This window comes from Mirounga leonina, unplaced genomic scaffold (genome assembly GCF_011800145.1).
Source record: "Mirounga leonina isolate KUSES-001 unplaced genomic scaffold, KU_Mleo_1.0 Mir_125, whole genome shotgun sequence".
Classification (NCBI taxonomy): Eukaryota; Metazoa; Chordata; class Mammalia; order Carnivora; family Phocidae; genus Mirounga; species Mirounga leonina.
In genome coordinates, this window is record NW_023270305.1 from 67,857,308 (window position 1) to 67,880,861 (window position 23,554).

The following is a 23,554-nucleotide window of genomic DNA, read 5'->3' on the forward strand; positions in this document are numbered from 1 at the left end:
ATACTGAACAAAACATGGATATATTGATTATTTTTCATGATTTTATGTAGTCCACTTTTACAATAAGAGGTCAATTTAAGTGTTTTTACACTTTTATATACTAAGGATTACGGATTCTTTAAAAATTCCCTTGAATGCATTTTTACAAATAAAATAAATAGCTACTTAAAAAAAGTTCACGGCCCAAATTCATAGTGTGTTCTAGAAAACCTCAAGCAGAGAATTTAAAGTGGTTTCAAGCTGGTAGGGCCAGGTGGTTACAAAAACAAAAAGATACCTTCTCTAAACATGTTACTATTTGAATCTTTAAAACCCAAACCTTCATTGCCTCTAATTCCCAGAGTTACTGCTCCATTTATTTGACCCTGTGTAATAGAAGTACTAGATTTGTTTCTACTTGATCTTGCCATTTCCTCTCCTAGTCTGTTTTAAACCCATTCAAATCCACTCCAAATTTTTGCCCCATCACTATAAATGGCAATTTTACCTCCCCTCCTTGCTCAAGCCAGAAATCTTGGGATCATCTTTGACTCCTCTTTCTTCATACCCCATATCTTATCCTTCAGAAAAACCTGTTAGCTTACTTCCAGATCATAATCCAGAATCTGTCCATTCCTCACTCTTTCCATTGCTACCACCCTGGGCTGAGCCACTAGCACCTTGCTAGCCTAGTTTACAAGAATAGCTTCCTCACGCACTGGTCTTCCAGCTTCCACTACAAAGTATCTCCACTGATTCTTTTGAAATGTAAATAACCCTATTACTCTTCTGCTCAAAATGACTCCCCATGTCAGACAGTAAAAGTCCTTATAATGAGCAATCCTCATTGCTTGACCTCATCTAACTCCCATTCCCTACATCCTACCCTCTTAACTCACTTGGCTCCAGCCACCCTGGCCAACTTGCATAGCATTAGTCTCTATGTCCGGATCTCACCACCCTCCCCCTCATCCCACCCCAAGTCTCAGCTCTTAGCGTAGTGTTCGGCACCTAGTTATTTCATTTTTCTAAAGGAATGAATCATCTGACGATTTTTATTTTCTGCGTAAAATACATATCCCAAATGGGGGATAACTTTCAAGGCCACCGGCTGGCAACGCTCGGACAGTTACCGCTCATGAACTATTTGCTGAACGAACAAAAGCACTCGGGCATACGTTCGTTCATTTCGGCGCTTATTTTAGTTAAAACTCTTAGCGTGGCTTCGGCTTAATGCCCCAATGACCCCACCTCCCGGCAATTTTCTCCCCTTCTCTGCGCTCGGTAAGCTGCGTGGGAGCAGGGTGGAATGTCTGGATTGAGGCAAAGGTGCTTCCCAGGTACTCCAGGTCTAGACTTCCCTGAGGGGAATGAAGCCGGTAAGCTTGCACGCGGCTGGATGCACCCCTGCGCTGTAAGCTGAGCACCCTACACACTTTAAAGTCTACCCAAATCCACTCGCTAACACCCGCTCCCGGTGACATCACCACCGCTCCGAACTCCTTATTGGAAGAGCTCAGTCGCTCAATTCTCGCGATGACTCCAGTTCCAGGTCCCCTTGCTTCCCTCCCATCGCCCCGAACCGGTAGTCAACAGACCACGTTGCGAGCCTCGGAGACACCGTAGAACTAGACCAGCTCCGGTACTCGTCTAGACGGCTGAGACTCTTCTTAGACGCTCACGGGCACGAGGTTTGGCTCCCAGGTTTCCTGTCTGCCAGACCCGCGCTAACGCGCGACTCTTCACTGTTCGGCTCCGCCACTTTGCTAGGGCAGCTGGGCGATTCGCACCAATTCTCGTCCTTTGCTATCGCGAGAATTTGGCGGTTGTGCTACAGATTTCCGGTCGCTTAGGTCTCCACGGAGACAGCACTTTCGCCACTTTTTCCGGTCACCTGTGGCTCTCCGGACTCCACGTGGTTCGGAAATTACCCAGAGAATGTTTGTGGGAGTCAGCCAGAAAGGTGTAGGTGGGAGTGAAGCAGCGGTCAAAAGGGAAACAGCCAGTGGGATTTAGGAGTACAGCTTGCTGAGCATCTTCTGGCCACTTCTGGAGCGTTGTTGTAGGGTGGGCACGGGATATTCCCCTATTGGGGAGGCCCAGTTCATTAAGACAAATGTTTAGGCACCCGTTGAGCACGCTTAAGCACCGAACCAATTTTTGTGTAGTCTTGAGGGTTCCACGATCAAATCCTGCTGTAAACTTACTCACCATTCACCAGAGAATAGTCTCCCTAGTTATCCGTCTCTATCCCTTACTAAGTTTGTGTATTGGTCACTCTGCTAGGAAGTGATCCCCAATTATTACCCTAGATCTAAGCGTGTCACTTTTCAAATTCTTCCCTTTTCTTGCCATTATAGCTGTGTCCATTTTTATTACCATTTTCTGTTAAGTGGTTTTTCACATTCCATCGCTGTATCGATTTCTTACTTTGCAGCTAGGCCATAGGTTCTTAGTGTCAGGACCAGCTTGTCACTTAGATATGGAATATACATTCCAGGTAGTGCACTTTTCTGTTGTTAAAGGCATACATTTCTGACAGTGTTTGTTAATTTATTCATTTGTTTATTCATCAAATATTTATTAAGCCCCGAATATATGCCAGGTACTGTTTTGGGAATTGAGAATTAAAACAGTGGATAAAACAGATTAAAGTTGCTGCTTTCGTGGAGTTTATTACTAGGGGAGACAGACAATATACAAATAAAGAAGTTACTGCAATTTTAGGTAGTAGTAGTACTATGAAGAAAATAAAGTAATGGAAATGATCTGTGAGTGGGAATGGTGGCATTTTAGATAGAGTGGTCATGGAAGGCTTCTCATAGGAGGTGCTATTTGAGAAGAGACCTGAAAGATGGGGAAAGATCTTGCAAAGATCTGGTGGAACAAGCATTAATAGGCAAATGTATGAGGAAGAGCAAAGTGCCTTAGATGGTGACTAGAAGATTGATTTGAGATGAAATGCAGTGGAAGGCAGGACCAGATTACTTGGGCCTTGAGGGCCGATGTCTCAAGTTGGATTTTATTTTAAGTGTAACTGGAAGCCCTCGGAAAGTTTTAAGCAAGAGAGTAATTAGATTTGATTAGAGTTTTAAAAAGATTGCTCTGATGACGATGAAAAGAGCGGACTCCTCAGAAACCAGGGAGAAGAGGGGAGACCAGTTGTGAGGCTGTTGAAGGAGTCCAGATGCAAAGGGTTCATTCTGTTTCTGCTGGGATACTTCCAGGGTTGGGAAATTCTCCGTTTACAAGACAGTCCATCCCATAGTTAGACAGGAGAATTCTTCCTTTGCATTGAGCTGGGATCTGCCTCCCTGAAACTTGCACGGACTTTTCCTAATTCTGTAGCAAGACAGAACACATCTCTTTTTCTGACAGTCCTCCAACAACAGCAGCTGCTCTGTAGCACTTGTCCTGTCCTCTTTTCTCCACACCTTTGGCTAACCGGGAAGGCACTGAGGTTAGTTGGGCCTAGTTTACTTTTGGAACAATCATGCTGGTTTTTTATGGTTATTGTTATTACTAAAATGAAGGTTGGCTGTATTTTAAAATACAAAGACTGGGCCATAATAGGTAAGAATAACTTTAGACAATAATAAACTCTTGTTGAGCTTAAAAGATGTTTTTCTTTTTTGAAGCAGAAATTCTTAGATCAGTGGTTCTCAACCTGGGGCCACTTTGCTCTCCAGGAGACATTTGGCACTGTCTGCAGGTATTTTTTGGTTGTCATAACTTGCGGGGGAGGGGATGCTATTGGCATCTAATGGGCAGATGCCAGGAACGTGTTAAACATCCTACAATGCATAGAATGACACCGCATAGCAAAAAATTATCTGGTCCCAAATGCCAGGAGTGCTGAGGTTCAGAAATCCTGAATTAGACAATGCTTTAAATTCTCCTTTTTTGCAGTGACTGCTATTAATTCTATTTAAAATGGGTGTAAAGAAGAAGAAAGAAATGCAAGTAACTGCAATGACCATTTGCCATCAAGACCTTGAAACTTTGAGATGTAAGTGATTTCTGACTTAATTTGTTTGCTTCTTTTCTGGGTTGCAGAGTATTTGTATCTCTGAGACTCACTATCACACGATGTTCAAACTCTTACTATTTAATTTTTCCATGTTCTTTACATTCAGTTTTGCATGTAAAATGGTTTCCTAAAAATTCTGTCTTCAAACCAAGTTCTGCCTGCTTTTTTTTTTTTTTTTTTTGGTTTATAAATACTTAGATTTTTCATAATGCATAACAGAGGCAAAGGCAAACTCCTATCCATACATTGTTATATCCTTAAAGAAACTTGTGTGTGTGTGTTCTCTAGCTTTGGCTGATGTGGAAGGAAAGAATCTGGCTTCTTTGCTGTTACATTGTGTACAGCTCACGGATGGAGTGTCACAAATCCATTATGTTAAACAGGTAAGACTACATTGATATTCATGGATACATCTTGAAGATTATCATGCTATTATGGACATTTAAAATTAACTGACGGTTTTTGGCTCCCAATTATTTAATATCAATGTATCATTAAAGAATAGGGTTTTTTTTTTTCCTTTTCTGTTCGTTGTCTAATCTCATTTTATTCAGAGTATTGGTAGAAGCCATATGTAGGCCTCCACCACCATTGGGGCTGTAAAGAGATAGGACAGTGAGCCAGCTGTGCATACCTTTTTTGTGGACATAAATTTTAAAAAATTATTTCTTTTTTTTTTTTTAAAGATTTTATTTATTTATTTATTAGAGAGCGAGCGAGAGAGAAACAGCATGAGAGAGGGGAGGGTCAAAGGGAGAAGCAGGCTCCCCGCTGAGCCGGGAGCCCGATGTGGGACTCGATCCCAGGACTCTGGGATCATGACCCGAGCCGAAGGCAGTCGCTTAACCAACTGAGCCACCCAGGCGCCCAAAAAATTATTTCTATTAATTTGAATCCTTACAACTTTTTAGCAGATACATTTAAAAGTTAATTTAAAATGTAAAGATTGTCCTTACCAGTATTTCAGTATTAGGATTTACCATTTGAACTTGCATAATTTTTTTAGAAAGCAATTAAATATATGATTGGTTTTTCAGTAGTGCTACAGAATTCCTATACCTTAAGCCATTAACAAGTCTAATTCTTAGTAGAGGTGGGTCTGGAGGGTAAACTGAGAATTGGGGATATGGGTTAAAAAGATTAAAAAATACTAAAATAGGTGTTTAAATTGGTATTCATAACAATGCAGTGTAGAAAATATTACACGTTACAATTGAGACTTTAAAGAGTATTTGAAACTATGTTACTTTGCTGTATATACTTGATATTAGAAAAAATTACGATGACTTTGAATTTTTTGGATTGTAGATTGTGCCTTTACTGGAGAAGGCAGATAAAAATGGCGCATGCGATCCCACTATTCGAAGTTGTTTGGATATTTTAGCAGGCATTTATCTTTCTTTGACTGTAAAGAATCCCTTGAAGAAGGTCTTGGCAAGGTAAGGGAAAAAAGGAAAGGAAGTTAAGTATTATAAATGTTCAATTTGACCAAAAGTAACCAGTATTTAAAGTTCTCCTGGTTTAGTAAAACTGAACTGAAATACGTCACTAACAATTTCATTTATATGGTCTCTGCTTTGTTTACTTATGACAACTTTTTAAAAATGTTGAGGGCTTTTTAGGTCAGAGGCCTTAATAAAACCGGCTATAGGTTGTAGTTTGCTGACTCCTGGTTTAGTCCATTTATATTAATGCAGTTATTGGTTAAGTTTAATCTGTCATCTTGCTATTTCTTTTTCTTCTGTTTTCCCCATTTGTTCTTAGTTTAAACCTATTTTTAATTACACAGGTAATACCGGAATATATGCTTGATGTAAAGACTTCAAGCAATACAGAAGTGAGCAAAATAAGAAGTGAGCCTTCTGTTTCATTCTTTTTGGCTTATCTTACTTTTTTTAGTAAAGGTCATCACTTAACATTTTTTTTTTTTAAAGATTTTATTTATTTATTTGAGAGAGAATGAGAGAGAGCGAGTACATGAGAGGGGGGAGGGTCAGAGGGAGAAGCAGACTCCCCGCCGAGCAGGCAGCCCGATGCGGGACTCGATCCAGGGACTCCAGGATCATGACCTGAGCCGAAGGCAGTCGCTTAACCAACTGAGCCACCCAGGCGCCCCACTTAACATTTTTGTATCTATCTTTTTAGACCTTTTCTTTGGGTTTAGTGTGTGTATCATATTATATTTTAGTTTTGATTTTTTTACATAAATGGGACTGTACTTATTTTTTTTAAGATTTTATTTATTGATTTGACAGAGAGAGACACAGCCAGAGAGGGAACACAAGCAGGGGGAGTAGGAGAGGGAGAAGCAGGCTTCCCGCGGAGCAGGGAGCCCGATGTGGGACTCGATCCGAGGACCCTGGGATCATGACCTGAGCTGAAGGCAGATGCTTAACAACTGAGCCACCCAGGCGCCCTGGGACTATACTTATTGCTCTGTAGCTTGTTTTTTCACTGAAGAATATCTTAGAGATACTTTCATGTCAGCATAGTTCTTATTCTTTTTTTTTTTATTTGTGTGAAAAAACATACAACATAAAATTTGCCATCTTAACCATTTTTGAGTGTTAAGTATATTTACATTGTTGTGCAGTGGATCTCCAGAGTTTCTTCATCTTGTAAAACTGAAACTCTGTAAATATTAAGCAGTAAATCCCCATTTCCTCCTCTCCCTAGCCCCTGGCTACCACAGTTCTACTTTCTGTTTCTATGAATTTGATTACTTTAGTTACCTCATATAAGTGGAATATTTGTATTTATTTTTTTTTGATTGGCTTATTTTACTTAGCATAATATTCTCAAGGTTCATCCATGTGGTAGCATGTGGCAGGATTTTTGTCCTTTTTAAGGCTGAATTACATTCCATTGTCCATATGTACCACATTGTATTCATTCATTCATCTGTTGATAGACATCTGGGTTGCTTCCTCCTCTTGGTATTGTGAACAGTGCTGCTATGAACATGGGTCTGTAAATATCTCTTTGAGATCCTGCTTTCAGTTCTTTTGGATATATACCCAGAAATGTGATTACTGGATCATATGGTAATTCTATTTTTAATTCCCTGAGGAACCTCCATATTGTTTTTCATAGCGTCTGCACTATTTTATGTTCCCACCAGAAGTTCTTATATTTTCCTACACTTATAAATATTCCCATAATATGGATATACCAAAATTTTTATGGACTGCATTACATATTACTTAATCACTTTTCCATTGATATTTAGTTTGTTTTGTTTTCATTATTCCAACAATGATGCAGTGATATTCTTAAATACATATATGATTGTTATGTGTATTTCCCTGAGATAAATTCCTATAAGTGGAATTTCTTGACCAAAGCCATTGCTAAACTGTACTCCCCCAAAGCTATTCCAGTTGATACTCCTACTAACAATGAATGAGAGTGCCAGTGTCTTCATATCTTTCAAACACTGGATAATCTTTAAACCATTTCTAATGGGTAAAAAAATAATACTAGGTTTTACTTTTCATTTCCAAGATTACTAGTGAGATTGAACATTTTTTAATATGTGGAGTTTTACTATTTGTGATTATATATCTTTTGTATGTTTCCTTGTTAGAGTGTCCTTTCTTTTTCTTATTTAAGTAAATTTATTTAATGTGTCAAAAAGCAAGTGATCAGATACTGGCCAGTTCTAGGATTTGGGGAAGTAGTCAACAATGTCATCAAAGATCTTGATGTTTTCCATTTTTCTCCCATGTGTTGGCCGTATCTTCTTTCAGAATTACAAGGGGGCTGTAGCAGTTACAGCCACCTTATACAGACATGATAGCATCCAAAAAAAAAAAGAAAAGGAAATTTCCTCTTTTCCATCTCATTTTATTGGAGAGAAAAAACATTTTGCAGAAGGTCCCAGGAAACTTCCTATCACTTTTTGTTGTCAAGATTGGGTCATATACCCTCCTTCTGGTTGTAAGAATAGCTGGGAAGCAATACTCTCACACCTTTAGCCTCTCTTATACCCATGCCAATAAAGAAGGGCATGGGTATAAGAGCTCTATATAGATTATGTGCCAAATATTCCTTTGTTTTATTACTTGCCTTTAAACTTTCTTTGTGGTGTGTTTGCTTTATAAAAATTACAAAATTTTTCTTGGTAATCAAACCCACTAGTATTTTTCTTTATATAGATTTCTGAGTTTCATGCCTTCCTTATGGATGCTTTCTCTACTATAAAAGCATATAAAATTACTTCCTTGTCTTTTCTTAAAATACTTCATCTGGAACTAAGCTTTGAGTGGAGTGTAAGTTAGAGATCCAATTTAGTTTTCTTTTCCATATTGGGGAACCACCTATCCCCAAACTTTTGAATAGTCCATCTTTCCTATATATGTGGAATGCCATTTTATTATGTTCTGTGTTCCTGTATAAACATAGATTTGGTTTTAGACTTAGGTCTGTTTGTTTACTCACCAACATCACACTTTTATTTACTATAGTTTGATAATGTAGTTTAATTATATGCTGGAGTAAGTCACCCCTCTGGTGACTTTTCTTTTTCAGACTATTCCTATTTCTAAATTCTTTTTCTTCCAGAAGAGTGTTAGAACTGTTCAGTCAAATTTTTTTAAAAACGCTTACTGGTTTTCATTTAGATTAATTGAAGTAAAATTGACGCTAATGGAATTTATCTATTAAGTAAATTTTTATTGACCATCTAACTATATGTCAAGTAAGTGTTCTAGGCATTGAGGATACAGTGAATAAAACAGTTTAGAATGGAGGTTACATTCTTTTTTTTTTTTTTTTTTAAGATTTATTTATTTGAGAGAGAGAGTGAGAGTGCGGGGTGGGGGGAGGAGGGGCAGAGGGAGAGGGAGAGAGAATCTCAAACAGAGGGGCGCCTGGGTGGCTCAGTTGTTAAGCGTCTGCCTTCGGCTCAGGTCATGATCCCAGGATCCTGGCATCAAGCCCCACATCAGGCTCCCTGCTCTGCGGGAAGCCTGCTTCTCCCTCTCCCACTCCCCCTGCTTGTGTTCCTTCTCTCACTGTGTCTCTCTCTGTCAAATAAATAAATAAAATCTTAAAAAAAAAAAAAAAAGAATCTCAAGCAGACTCCCCACGAGGAGCCTGGTGCGGGACTTGACCCATGACCCTGAGATCATGACCTGAGCCAAAATGAAGAGTCGGACGCTTGACCAGTTGAGCCACCCGGGCACCCCTGGAAGTTACGTTCTAAGACCAAGATTGAAAATAGTCAAAATAAATTGGGATATATAATATCCTAATATATAGTAAATTAGGATTAGATGAAATAAATGCTATGGAGAAAAATAAGACAGTGAGTGGGGGATGGGAGCACCAAGGACGAGGTGACGGTTACAGTTTATGGAGGTCACTTCAGATGTCTTTGCTCAAATGTCATTGATAAGGTGATATTTGAGATTGACCTGAAAGGGATGAGGGAATGGTTATTGGGTCTATTTGAGGGAAGCATGTCAGGTGGAGTAAATGGCAAGAGCAAAGGCTTTGGTATATCATCGCAACAAGGGAGGCCATGTAGTTAGAGCTAAGTGAACACGGATTAAGATGAGGCTGGAGAGATAATGGTGGCGTTAGAGTGTGTAGAGTCTTGTAAGTCATTGTCAGCACTATGGCGTCTAATTTGAGAGGGACATTGTTGGACGATTTTAGGCAAAAGACTAACATGGTGTTTTTATAATATCACTCTGGCTACTCTTTTGAGGCGGAGAGCAAGATGGAGGCAAGGAGTTCCAATGACTGTGGCATGAAGTTAAAATTTTCTGGCTGTATTTTGAAGGCATAGTTCAGTATTCCTTCATTTGTATGATTCTCTCCCCACTTCATATATCCACTTGCTACATGGTTGTCAGATATTTAATACTTGGTTTTTTTTCCAGCTCACTAAATGGCCTACCTGAATTTTTTCTAACTGAGGCTATACAAAGTTTTACTTCTCGTCTTCAGGAAGAATTGAATACTACTGACCTATGTTCTTACAGGAAAGTAACTGACAATATATCTTCCTGTATGGAAAACTTTGACTTGGGTAAGCCAGCTCTTGTGTAGTACTTTTTCTATCATTACATCATTGTTTTTAAATGATGTTAATTTTGGTCCTGGGGCTCCTTACCAGTGTTAATTTTTTTATCCCCACAGGTAGAGCAGGAGTTAATAATCTTCTTAAAAATGGTAAGTCCTGTTATTTTATTTTATTCTGAGGGGGTAACTGCTTGTATGAGTCATTTTAGAACTGGTTCTTTTTCACTTTCTTGGCAATGGGTAGAGTCTTGCAGATTACTAAGGTACATCATGCCCCTTCCTTTTAAATTCCTACTTCTGTACCGTGATCCCATTATAGGTAGCACTAACTTAAAGTATTTTCCTATACTGACATTAAAGTTTACAGTTTTAGGTTCTGCTTTGTCATTATGTGTTCTTTTGGTTTCAGTGCTTCATTTTCTGCAGAAGAGTTTAATTGAAATCTCAGAAGAAAATAGGCAAGTATTACGTGTTTGGATGCTTATGGGGATGTGCCTGTACGCCTGAGGTTGTGTGTTGTCTTTGTACAAAGGAAGTTTAAGAAAAAGTTTCCAGAACTTGCTTCATTCCATCCCTCTCTGTTAACATTAGACCTGATTATTGAAATTTATTCTTTAGAGGTTTGATATTTAATTGAAAAAAACAAATAAATTCTTAGGAGAATGTGAGAATGAGCTCCTTTCTCCCTGAGTGTTCCTTACTTATAGCATCCTGTTCTTATTTTATGAATGAAATATGAAATATCTTGTTATCTTTCTGAGGCTATCAATGTAGCATTTTGTTTTGTTTTTTTTAAATAGTTTCTTATCTTTACATAGTCCTATTTCTTCTAAGTTGCTTTTTTTCTGTTTGATGCTTTCAGTCACTATATTCGTTGCTAGAAGCTTTTGTCAGAAGTCTGGTGATTTTTGGCCAAGCGCTCATATTTAAGGATGGGGCACTGAGAGTTGATTTGAATCTGTGCATATGGGTGGGGTTGATTGCAGGTTTTATTGTTTAGCTAGGCTATTTCTTTGGAAAACCTTTGATATCAATATCATCAGGTCTTTTTGCATGGGTAACAGATTCACCATGCAATCAAACCATTGGCTTAATATTCTGGTTGCTGAGGGAGTGAAGAAAGCTGAGGTTGTGGCATTTGACATTCATTGTTCATATATTTACCTGATTCTCTTGTTTGCACTATGGTGTTCCTGCCTTATCTGTGCATGTTGTTTTACCTTCTCTAGAGGTAAGCCAGTTATTTGCTGGTTTTTACTCTTCAACAGACTTGTAGCCAGTCTTCCTATTTTCTGCTGTGTTGAGAATAGACTGAGGGGAGCGGGGCAAGGATAGAAGCTGGGAGACCAGTTAGGAGGCCATTGCAGTAATCCAAGGGAGAGATGAGAGTGACTTAAGCCAGGAGTAGCAGTGGAGGTGGTCTGATTCTGGATATATTTTGAAAGTAGGGCCAACAGGATTTTCTTACAGATAGAGTAGGGAAGAGGGAGGTCAAGGGTGATGACAAAGTTTTTGTAGGTTAGAGATCCCAACAGGTGGAGCAGGTTTGGAGTTGAAGATGAGTTCATGTGGTTGGAGATGTCTGTTAGACATCCAAGTGAAGGTATTGAGTAGGAAGTTGCATATACAAGTCTGGGATTAGCAAGAGATGTTCAGGCTGGAGATACAAATTTGGGAATTATCAGCATATATAGATTATAATTTAAAGTTTATGAGCTAGATGAGATCAGCATCAAGGGACCAAAGTAGGTGGACCAAAGAGGGAGAGTAAAGACTGAGTTGTGGAGAGCTGTAACATAAAGAGGTTGGGGAGAAAAGGATGAATTAGCCAAGGTGTCTAGGAAGGAGTGATGGTGAAGTAGGAGAAAATGGAGGAGAGCCTGGTGTCTTGGAAGCCAAGTGAAGAAAGCGTATCAAGGTTGAGAGAGTGTTCAAGTTTAGAAATTGTGGCATTCTTGGGACACCTGGGTGGCTCAGTCGGTTAAGCATCTGCCTTTGGCTCAGGTCATGATCCCAGGGTCCTGGGATTGAGTCCTGCATCAGGCTCCCTGCTCAGCGGGAGCCTGCTTCTCCTCTGTCGCATCCCTTGCTTGTGTGCTCTCTCTCTCTCTGACAAATAGATAAAATCTTAAAAAAAAAAGAAAGAAAGAAATTGTGGCATTCTTTCTTGATCTTTTATTTTTACTCTTAAAAAAAGTGAAGTGTGAGGTTAGTCATTAGCTGAGAAGGAGGAAAATGTTGAGGTCAGAGTGTTGAAAGTTTGCAGTAAATGTCCCATAATTGGAATGTTTATGGGAATGGAAGAGAGAGGCATAAATGTCTAGTATAATCTAAAATGAATTTTGGCCCTTTGAGGAATGTTTCTTTTGCAGAGAGATAGAAATGGGGACATTTTTATGTGACTTTTCTTTTGTAATAACGTCTTTTCTTCATTATAGAAAATTTGCTGGAAATCATATAGTTCAAACGCAGTTGATGAATGACTTGTTGGTAGGCACTAGAGTTTCAGTGATGTTAGTGCAGAAAATACAAGACTTTCAGAGAATTCATTTGAAGACTTCCGGTTCTCCCACATGGCAAAGTATGTGTGGATTGCTGAGTATTTTCACCAAGTTTTTAAGCGATGGTAAGTGTAAAACCATAAAAATGATGATTATAATTGAGTGTCATTCAGCTTTTGCTAATAATGGTATGAAATGTTTGATACGTAGCTGAGATGTAGAACTTCTTCTCCCCCAGCCCCTTAAAATGGGGAAAGGCCCTGGATTATGAGGTTTTAATGCTTTTTCTTTCAAATGTGCCAATTCTGCAAGGGCTAATATTGAAGAACTTTTCTAAATGTGGATGTGTGTATTGTAAAGAAGAAAACCTAACAGTCTTAGTGTTGAAAAGCTGCAGACTTTAAGTGGCAAAAGAAAATTCTTGGTAAGAGATTTCCAAATTTGAATGGAAGATCTGGAAAGGTGAATGTAACCCATACATTTCTCCTTAGCAGCAGGCATTATCTTCAAGTAACGACAGTAGTCCTTGTGGAGGGTGGTCATTGTCCCCCTATATCTCTCATATGTTGCTTCTATCCAAATGAACTGTGTTACTGGGAAGCCAAATAGTTAATGAGAGGAAGTCTCTCTTCATAAAAGCCTTCTGGGCTGGGTGCCTGAGTTCGATTTCTCACCTTGGATGCTGGGTACAAGGGTGTTCACCTTCAAATAATTCATTAAGCTGTACACTTGTTTTGGGTGTTTTCTAAATCATTGTGTGATATTACAGTAAGATTAACCAAAAAATGATACTTAACACATAAGTATTTATAAAAAATTAATTCCCTTTTATAAAGACCTTTACTTCATGTTCTGTATAGTCATGCATGCATGAGTATTATTAACTTATTAAAAAATTCTTGGGATCAGTTTACAGTTTTTGTTTGTAAAGAGCAGTAACTGACTCCAGTTTTGCTAGGCTAATGGGAAAAAAATAGTACCTCATTGTTTATATGTCTTGAATCCTGGTAACTAGTGAAAGTGCTAGCTATCTTGTCCGGATAGTTTTATTTATTTATTTATTTATTTATTTATTTATTTATTTATTTATTTAGGCTAGGATCTCAGGTAGTTATTAAAAGGAAAGGAAAGTTAGTTTGAGACACAATTTACAGACATCTTTTCAGAGAATACTTGCTTTTTAAAAGAGACTTCGTTATTTAAAAAAAAAAAAGACTGGTGAAATGTAGGGAAGACCTGATTTTAATACAAGCAGCCTCTTTTTTGAGCAGTTGATTGGGGTCTATCCAGTGCTGTTCTTCCCCAGGGTTTTAAAGCTTCCCGTATCAGTCAAGTGTTTGGCTACAGGTAACAGAAAACTAAATTTCAGGGACTTCAGCAAATGTGCCTCCCTGTGCCCCCACAGAACGTGAAGTTCAGCGGCAGGCGATCCCGAATGGCTGTTTGTGGGCTAGGACCCAAACATTTCTGCCTTTCTGCTCTGCTGTCTTCAGCATGTTGGCTTTCACGCCCACATTTGTTGCATCATGGCTGCCATTTGACTGCTGTAGCTCCAGACATTATGTCTGTGTGTAAGGCAGGAAGGAAGGCCAGTTGCATCCTTACCTTTAATCAGAAAAACAAAAGGACCCAAGTACCTGCTTACAGCCCATTGGCCTGAACGCTCATGGCTACCTTTAGTTGCAAGGAAGATAGAGGAAGCAAGTGTCCTGCCTTTGGCTGAGTACATGGATGCGCCAGTCACAGTTCTGTTAGCAGGGATAAAGGACAGAATGGATGTTTATTAGGTAGTTTATGGTAGGTATTTATGATTCTTAGCCCAGGTTGAATGATTCACCATATTTGGTAAACTTTCTCACAAAACAGAGGCTGATAGAAAACAAGGAGAAGATAGCAAGCCAAGATTGGTTGCACTGGGTACAGTGCCGGTAATAGCAAAGTTTGCAGTTAGCACTGATGCAGGCTCTTTACACAAGCCCTGAAATCACGTTAAGAAGAAGTAATATATGTGGGGGTTGGGATGGAGTGGCATCAGTGCAGGAGAGACAGGTGGTATTGCTGCTACATGTGCTGGGGGCAGAGGAAGAGAGAGTGGGGGTTAGAGGAGAGAGGAGGGAATCACATCAATGAAGCATTTATGTGCTGGGCATAAAAACCTTATGTTAATTATGCATTTAAACTTTATAATAACTGTCAAATAGCGGTTATATTTTCTCATTTTATAGAAGAGAATGCTGGGTCCCCGGGAGATTAAATAACTTGCCCAAGGTCTGTTCAACCTAGGAAGTGGTCATGCTAGAAATTGCACCCAGGACTGTCTGACCCTGCACCATGTACTTTTTCCACTGGACCAAAGTATCTATTGTCATTTAATACATGCTGTCTACTTTTTTGTCAAATAGATGACCTCTTACAGACAATTCAGAGTACGTCTGGATTAGCTGTTATTCTTTTTATTAAGGCTATGTTTCATCCCCCTGAAAAGATTCCTGATTTGGTGAGTGCATCTCCTTTGTAGAATTGTACTTTATTGATAATTAGACACATGTTTGATTTTGTTTGTTTTTTTTAAGATTTTATTTATTTATTTGACAGAGAGAGACACAGCGAGAGAGGGAACACAAGCAGGGGGAGTGGGAGAGGGAGAAGCAGGCTCCCCGCTGAGCAGAGAGTCCAACGAGGGGCTTGATCCCAGGACCCTGGTATCATGACCTGAGCCAAAGGCAGATGCTTGATGACTGAGCCACCCAGGCGCCCCTAGACTTGTTTTATAAAAATATTTTTAAAGAAGTGAATTAAAATTTTCTTTCTGCATAGTCAGAATCTTTCTGGTGTTTTTTTTCTCTTACAATAAGAAACAGCCCAAAAATGCAGAAAAAGCAGAAAGAAGACAATAGCAGTCACCTATAAATCCATCTTGCAAAGATAATCACTATCAACATTTTTTTGGGTATATCCTTCTAGTTTGTTTCTAGTACTGTTTGTTCTGTTCCATCTCTCAGTATTATAAGAGATACAATATTAAAAGTATGCAGAGGTTAATGTGTAGATACATGAAGTCGTTACTTTTTGATAAATATGTCCTTTTTATTAAGAATAACCCAGGGGAGCCTGGGTGACTCAGTTGATTAAGCGTCCAACTCTTAATTTCAGCTCAGGCCTTGATCTCAGGGTTGTGAATTCAGCGTGGAGCCTACTTAAAAAAAAAAAAAAAAAAGAATAACCCAAATGTTGTACTTTTATTTATTTATTCAATTATAAAAGATTTATTTATTTATTTGAGAGAGAGTGCAAGAGAGCAAGCATGAGCAGGAGGAGCAGAGGGAGAGGGAGAGAGAATCCCAAGCAGACTCAGCACTGAGTGCAGAGCCCAACGCAGGGCTGGATCCCACGACCCTGAGATTATGACCTGAGCTGAAACAAGGAGTCGGATGCTCTACCGACCATGCCACACAGGCGCCCCCCAAATATTTTACTTTAGATGGGAAGCATGTTAGAATCAATTTTTCAGTGTATTTGGTCAGATGGAAAGTATAATTGATAATTTGGACTGTAATTCTTGTATTCAGTACTAGCAAGTTTTTTCTTCCTTAGTATATTATCTAGAAACTTATTTTAGCTATTTACCTGACTTTTTGCAAAATAGTTGTGTACTCTTCTATGAGATCACACAAAGTATTTATCACTGGATACAATTTAGCAATTTGATTTCTAAAATCACCTCTGAAAAGCATTAGTTAAGCTCATCCACCTGCAGGTGGCGATATGTTTTGCTCTACTAGTACATTCAAACCAGCAAAAATGGTTCATGTACTTAGATTTAATTTTTTTCCCTTTTGATATAATAATTTCAACATTTGTGGCTTCTCATCTTTAGGTTCCTAGGATGTTTCAGGGGAAAGGGAATTTTGGATTTACATTTTGAAATATCTGAAAAGTTTTCGAGGCCTTTTAACATGTTAGCTCTGTTATGTTCTTCCAGATTAGTAGTTTGCTTCTCCGTTCAGTGGACTGCACCAGCATCCCCGACTGGTTTTTGAACTGCTGCAGGAGCCTCTGTTGTACTGATGTCTCGCAGTCAACTCTCTTATTCCTGTGTCAGGGGACACTCACCATGTTGGACTGGCAGAATGGGAGTATGGGCCTAAGTGGGGAGGCCCTGCTCTTGAATATTGTGCATGTCTTGTTCACCTTGAGTTCACAGTGAGTTTTCATGCTACTGCCTCCCATTCTGTTTTGCTTGTCAGGCATTTCAAAAATGGCAACTGAACTAGTATACTTAGTAATTCCGTGAAAAGTGCTCAGGATAATCCTGAATTAAAAGGAAGATAACAGGAACTCCTGGGTGGCTCAGTCAGTTAAGCGTCTGCCTTCGGCACAGGTCATGATCTCAGGGTACTGGGATCGAGTCCCACACTGGGCTCCTTGCTCAGCGGGGAGCCTGCTTCTCCCTCAGCCTGCCGTTCCCCTGCTTGTGCACGCACTCTCTCCCTCTGTCAAATAAATAAATAAAATCTTAAAAAAAGAAAAAGGGAAGATAACATATAGGCAATGAAATGGGTGTGAAAATAGACCAAGAGAAGATGAAATGATGAGTGGAGGGAGTTACAGATATTATTGGTGCAGGTTAACCTGTACTGAACATTTTTAATGTTAATGTTAACATTTAGTCTCTAATGCTGCATTTTAGTTTATAAACAATGTCAACATAGGTAATTCAGTATGAGCCTCACATGTCTGATAGATAGGATAGGAGATCTAATGTGTTGAGTAGGTAAAGTGAAGTTAGAAAAGTAAATGCTAAAACTTAAGAGTATATTGCTAATAAGCACCTGAGCCAGAATTGTAACCAGCTCTTTAGACTTCATTGGATTGTGTTTTGTGGTTTATTTTGGTGTTTTTTTCATAATGCCTGAAAGTGATTGTGTGCTTAAAATGTCAAACCATAGTTACAACTTGATAGTAATGAATATGTAGGTAAAGGAAGAAAAGTACTGTGTTCTAAAATAATTTTTACATGTTTTTCAGCTTATGTATATGTGAAAATTGTGCATATTTTAAAGGAATGTAAAAATTATTATTATTATTTCTTTAGAGAAGGATTGGCGGGGAGGGGCAAAGGGAAAGGAAGAGAGAGAGTCTTAAGCAGGCTTCACGCCCAGTGCAGAGCCCGATGCGGAGCTTGATCTCGTGATCCTGAGATATGACCTGAGCCAAAATCAAGAGTTGGTCACTTAACCAACTGAGCCACCCAGGCACCCCTCTCAGTATGTTTTTTTTTTTCCCAAAGATTTTATGTATTTATTTGACAGAAACACAGGGAGAGAAGGAATACAAGCAGGGAGAGTGGGAGAGGGAGAAGCAGGCTTCCTGCCGAGCAGGGAGCCCGATGAGGGGCTTGATCCCAGGGCCCTGGGATCATGACTTGAGCCGAAGGCAGACGCTTAACGACTGAGCCACCCAGGTGCTCCCCCTCTCCGTATGTTTTGAAACACCTGTGAAACCATTATCAAAATCAAAATAATAAACATTTCCATCACTCCCAAAAGTTTTCTTGTGTCCCTTTTTGGATTATTTCTATAAGATGAAAAGATTCATTTATAAATTTGAGCTCTGTTTTGGCCTTGTTTGTAATTTTTTGTCATTGTAAATTTAATAATTACTGAATTTTCTGATCATTCTTTGTCTTTTATATTTTTAAAATCTAGATGATTATAAAATGAAATTTCTGTTACTAGTCAGTTTATAATAACATTGTTCATTTCTCTTCAGGATCAAGGAATCGACTCTGGAATTGTTTCTGTCTAGAATTTTGGCGTCCTGGACTAATTCAGCCATACATGTCCTTGAATCAAGTTCCCCAAGCCTAAAGGACAGTCTGAATGGAAATTCAAGTGTAGTTGGGAGACTTTTAGAATATGTCTATACCCACTGGGAATATCCACTGGATGCTTTGAGACACCAAACCAAAATTATATTCAGAAATATTCTCCAAATGCACCAGCTCACTAAAGAAAAGTCAGACTCTGAAACGTCAGGTTTGGCTGCGGATCGTTTCATCTGTGATCTGACTGAAAGTCTTCTGCAATTGGAATGGCATGTGAAAGGGAAATACGCATGCCTTGGTTGTTTAGTAGATTACGTAGGAATTGGACATATTTTGGCACTAGCTAAAACTATTCCATCACAAATCTTAGAGGTGATGGGAGACCAGTCCTTGGTACCTTATGCAAGTGACCTCTTGGAAACCATGTTCAGAAATCACAAGAGTCATTTGAAGTCCCAGGCCGTCGACAGTACTTGGATTGATGAGTGGCATGAGACTTGGGTTTCTCCTCTCCTTTTTATACTGTGTGAAGGAAATCTGGATCAGAAATCTTACGTGATTGATTATTACTTGCCAAAATTATTGAACTGCAGCCCTGAAAGCTTAAGCTACATGGTAAAGATTCTTCAAACTTCTGCTGATACTAAAACTGGTAAGAAAAGGAATCGTTCTTTCAGTAATTTCTGGTTAAGATGTTTAAGGGTAGGTAGCTAGGCAGATGTGGACCATATTCAAATTTAAATATTACCACTTCTGTAAATAGTAAAAGAGGGTATTGACGATAGAGATTTCAGATTGAGACTAATGTTTCTCTCCAGAGTGGAGTGGAGTTTTTTTTGGCTGAAGTCATTTCTACAGGCTAAGGATTGATTCCAGTTATTATAAGGTTCCCTTTCTTACTCGTTTTAATTCATTTTACCAAGTTCTTATTTGTTAGGTTGTTAGACTGGAACGAAAGTTTGAGTGTTTTATATAAGTTCTTATTCTAGTGATTGAGACAGTAATTAAACATTGTTTTTGGCAAGGATCAGGACAGGTAAACTGGCAGCAGCAAGTTTTTGTCTCTAGGGAAGAGACAAAAAAATGTAGATGTGTGACCTCAAGAAACAACTGTCTGTAGTCATTTAGAATAGGGGGTAAACATTTCACTGAAACTCAGTAACCCTGAAGGAATCACTGCATTAAAGCATAGTTCAGTAATTAATATATAAATGATGACCATGACTTCTCATGTGAATCTTAAAATTACTGTATTCTGCTTAACAAAGCAGAAATATGGTACTCTACATCATAGTTTAAGAATATTTACAACAAGGGATGCCTGGGTGGGTCATTTGGCTAAGCATTCAACTTTTTTTTTTTCTTTTTTTAAATTTTACGTATTTATTTGAGAGTGCTAGAGAGAAAGAGAGAGAGAGAACAAGTAGGGGGAAGGGGAGCGGGAGAGGGAGAAGCAGGCTCTCTGCTGAGCAGGGAGCCCGATGTGGGGCTCGATCCCAGGATGCTGGGATCGTGACCTGAGCTGAAGGCAGATACTTAACCGACTGAGCCACCCAGGTGCCCCAGCGTTCAACTCTTGATTTCAGCTCAGTCATGATCTCAGGGTCATGAGATCAAGCCCTGCATTGGGTACTGTGCTGAGCATGGAGCCTGCTTAAGATTCTATTTGTCTCCCTCTGCCCCCCCTCAACCTACCCCCCGCCCCCGGGTGCACAGGCACTCTCTCTAAAAAAAAAAGAGTATTTACAACTAAAAATAATTGAAAACTTTCAAAAAGTAACCATCAGATAGCTGGAAAAATCTGATTCCTATACACAAAAATAAGCCATTATTTGTAGTTGGGTTTTTTTTTCATTATTTGTAGTTTTTAACAACAATTGTTCTTGCCTTTTTGAGAAGCCATCTAAAGTTCAAGATTCATGAATCTGTTCTGAAGTAAGGCAGTCTCTCTTTTTTTTTTTATCAGTGTTCCCTTTGAGCCAGGGTTCCTTATCCTGTTAGTAGTGACTGATGTCCTAGCCTCCAAAAGCATCAGGCTCCTTGTAGTCCTCCTTTTATCTTTTTTACTAGGGAGAAACAGTAACTCCAAAATATGTAGAGAGGTTTAGTGTTTGTTTTTAGAGAAATAATGATATTTAGCCACTAAAGTGTTTTCCCTAATTTTGGCTGAAAGTCATTTTAGTTATTCTTACTGTTTTAAATATTTCTCCACCTGATTTTTTTCCCCTGAATCACTTCCTGGTTCATTTCTAAGTGTCAAGGAAAAGTTAAAAACAGCAAAAAATAATGATTTCTTGAAGTTAACATAAGGGGATTATGCTTACTTGAAATGATTGACACAAGAACTGTCAAATCCTTTTCAATAATGATTATTTTATCCTAGGGACTTTAATTCATGTTAGAATTTAAACTGTGAGGGCACCTGGGTGGCTCGGTGGGTTAAGCGACTGCCTTCGGCTCAGGTCATGATCCTGGAGTCCCGGGATCGAGTCCCGCATCGGGCTCCCTGCTCGGCGGGGAGTCTGCTTCTCCCTCTGACCCTCCCCCCTCTCATGTGCTTGCTCTCTCTCATTCTCTCTCTCTCAAATAAATAAATAAAATCTTTAAAAAAAAAAAAAAGAATTTAAACTGTGATTTTTATTTCTTGAAATACAATGTTAATTGCAAAATGAAAATTGTGACAGTTGTTGCATAGCACAGTAGTTATCTGTGTTATTTTGTGCTTTTGAGACAAGAACAATCTTTTCCATCCTTAGGGTCTCACAATAGTAGAGGGGCTCTGGGAGCTTTGATGGCATGTCTGCGAACAGCTAGAGCTCATGGACATCTTCAGTCTGCAACTGATGCCTGGAGGAACCTTGTGTCCAGTGCAAGAATAAAACAAGGCTTAATTCATCAGCACTGCCAGGTAAGTAAACAAAATACCTGGGAATTTCATACATACAGTAGATCCCTGATTTATTTATCCAGTTAGCAGTCCAATATAGAGGCCCCTGTGTTGAGCCCAGCACTGTTTTAAGGGATCCGTAAGGAGGAAGAATTGAAAGTGAAAAGTGTAGGGGCGCCTGGGTGGCTCAGGTCATGATCCCAGGGTCCTGGGAATAAGCCCTGCATTGGGAGGGGGTGGGGCGGGTCCTGCTCGGTGGGGAGCCTGCATCTCCCTCTCTCTGCCACTCCCCCTGCTTGTGGTTTCTCTCTCATTCGCTCTCCCTCTCAAATAAATAAATACTTAAAAAAAAAAAAAAGTGAAACGTGTAGACTTTTCGGGCTATTTAAATTTTAGTTGAAGGAAGAAGAAAACCTGTATAAAACAACTGGAAACTCTTAGAAGACAATACAGATATAAGTGCCCTTTATGCATAAGGACTTGGGGGTCTCAGAACAGAGTAGGTAGTGTTGATTAGAAACACGTTAAATGTGATTAAAGGAGAGGAAGCATTGGAGCAGCATATAAAATGGGAGAACACTAGAACTGATAAATGAGTTCAGTAAAGTCACAGGGTAGAAAATCAACGTACAGAAATCTGTTGCATTCATATACACTAATAATGAAGCAGCAGAAAGTGAAATTAAGAAAGCAATCCTATTTACAGTTGCATCAAAACCAATAAAATATCTAGGAATAAATTTAACCAAAGAGGTGAAAGATCTGTACTCTGAAAGCTATAAAACACTGATGAAAGGAATTCAAGACAAATGCAAAGAAACAGAAAGACATTTCATGCTCATGGGTTGGAAGAACAAATATTGTTAAAATGTCTATACTACCCAAAGCAATCTACACATTTAGTGCAGTCCCTATCAAAATACCAATGGCTTTTCTCATAGAACTAGAACAAACAATCCTAAAATTTGTATGGGGCCCACAAAAGACCTCAAATAGCCAAAGCAATCTTTTTTTTTTTTTTTTAAGATTTTATTTATTTGAGAGAGAAAGCAAGAGACAGAACACACAAGCATGAGCAGGGGGTGGAGGGACGGTGCAGAGGGAGAAGCAGACTCGAGCCCGATGTGGGGTTTGATCCCAGGACTCTGGGATCATGACCTGAGCCAAAGGCAGATCCTTAACCAACTGAGCCAGCCAGGTGCCCCTAGCCAAAGCCATCTTGAAAAAGAAAAATAAAACTGGAGGTATCACAATTTTACATTTCAAGTTATATTACAGAGTGGTAGTAATTAAAATAGTATGGTGCTGGCATGAAAATAGACACAGAGATCAGTGGAATAGAACAGAAAACCCAGAAATAAACCCACAATTATATGGTCAATTAATTTTTGACAAAGGAGAGATGAATATACAATAGGAAAAAGATAGTGTCTTCAACAGTGGTGCTGGGAAAACGGGACAGCCACATGCAAAAGAATGAAACTGGACCACTTTCTTTCACCATACACAAAAATAAACTCAAAATGGATTAAAGACCTAAATGTGAGACCTAAAACCATAAAAATCCTTGAAGAGAGCACAGGCAGTAATCTCTCTGACATTGGCCATAGCAAAATTTTTCTAGATATGTCTCTTGAGGCAAGAGAAGCAAAAGCAAAACTAAACTATTGGGACTTCATCAAAATAAAAAGCTTCTGCACAGCAAAGGAAACAATCATGAAAACTAAAAGGCAACCTACTGAATGGGAGAAGATATTTGCAAATGACATAATCCAATAAAGGGTTAGTATCCAAAATAAATAAAGAACTGATAAGGGGCGCCTGGGTGGCTCAGTTGCTAAGCTTCTGCCTTTGGCTCAGGTCATGATCCCAGGGTCCTGGGATCGAGCCCTGCATCGGGCTCCCTGCTCGGCAGGAAGCCTGCTTCTCCCTCTCCCATTCCCCCTGCTTGTGTTCCCTCTCTCACTGTGTCTCTCTTTGTCAAATAAATAAATAAAATCTTTAAAAAAAAAAAAAGAACTGATACAACTTAATACCCAAAGAACAAATAATCCAATTAAAAAATGGGCAGAAGATATGAACAGACATTTCTCTAAGGAACACATCTAGATGGCCAACGGACACATGAAAAGATGCTCAACATCACTCATCAGCAGGGAAATGTAAATCAAAACTACAATGAGATAATACCTCATACCTGTCAGAATGGCTAAAATCAAAACCATAAGAAACAACAAGTGTTGGCAAGGAGGTGGAGAAAAAGGAGCCCTTGTGAGCTATTAGTGGGAATGCAAACTACT

General features: G+C 39.1%; 1 protein-coding gene across 11 annotated transcripts in view; it reads left to right on the forward strand.

Moving 5' to 3' along the window:
• The first annotated feature begins 1,529 nt into the window (after window positions 1–1,529).
• The window catches only part of THADA (THADA armadillo repeat containing), a 323,874-nt gene continuing 301,849 nt past the window's right edge, over window positions 1,530–23,554 (forward strand). For 6 of the 11 annotated variants that reach the window (XM_035001673.1, XM_035001675.1, XM_035001677.1 and 3 more), the window contains exons 1-12: window positions 1,530–1,670; window positions 3,889–3,988; window positions 4,298–4,392; window positions 5,318–5,448; window positions 9,898–10,046; window positions 10,157–10,189; window positions 10,449–10,497; window positions 12,478–12,665; window positions 14,943–15,037; window positions 16,523–16,743; window positions 18,313–19,019; window positions 21,124–21,275. In XM_035001673.1, the coding sequence (XP_034857564.1) occupies window positions 3,913–3,988; window positions 4,298–4,392; window positions 5,318–5,448; window positions 9,898–10,046; window positions 10,157–10,189; window positions 10,449–10,497; window positions 12,478–12,665; window positions 14,943–15,037; window positions 16,523–16,743; window positions 18,313–19,019; window positions 21,124–21,275 (1,896 nt within the window). In that variant the 5' untranslated portion in view covers window positions 1,530–1,670; window positions 3,889–3,912. The remainder of the gene's footprint in view (window positions 1,671–3,888; window positions 3,989–4,297; window positions 4,393–5,317; window positions 5,449–9,897; window positions 10,047–10,156; window positions 10,190–10,448; window positions 10,498–12,477; window positions 12,666–14,942; window positions 15,038–16,522; window positions 16,744–18,312; window positions 19,020–21,123; window positions 21,276–23,554) is intronic. The other 5 variants (XM_035001679.1, XM_035001681.1, XM_035001680.1 and 2 more) reach the window with 1 other exon arrangement.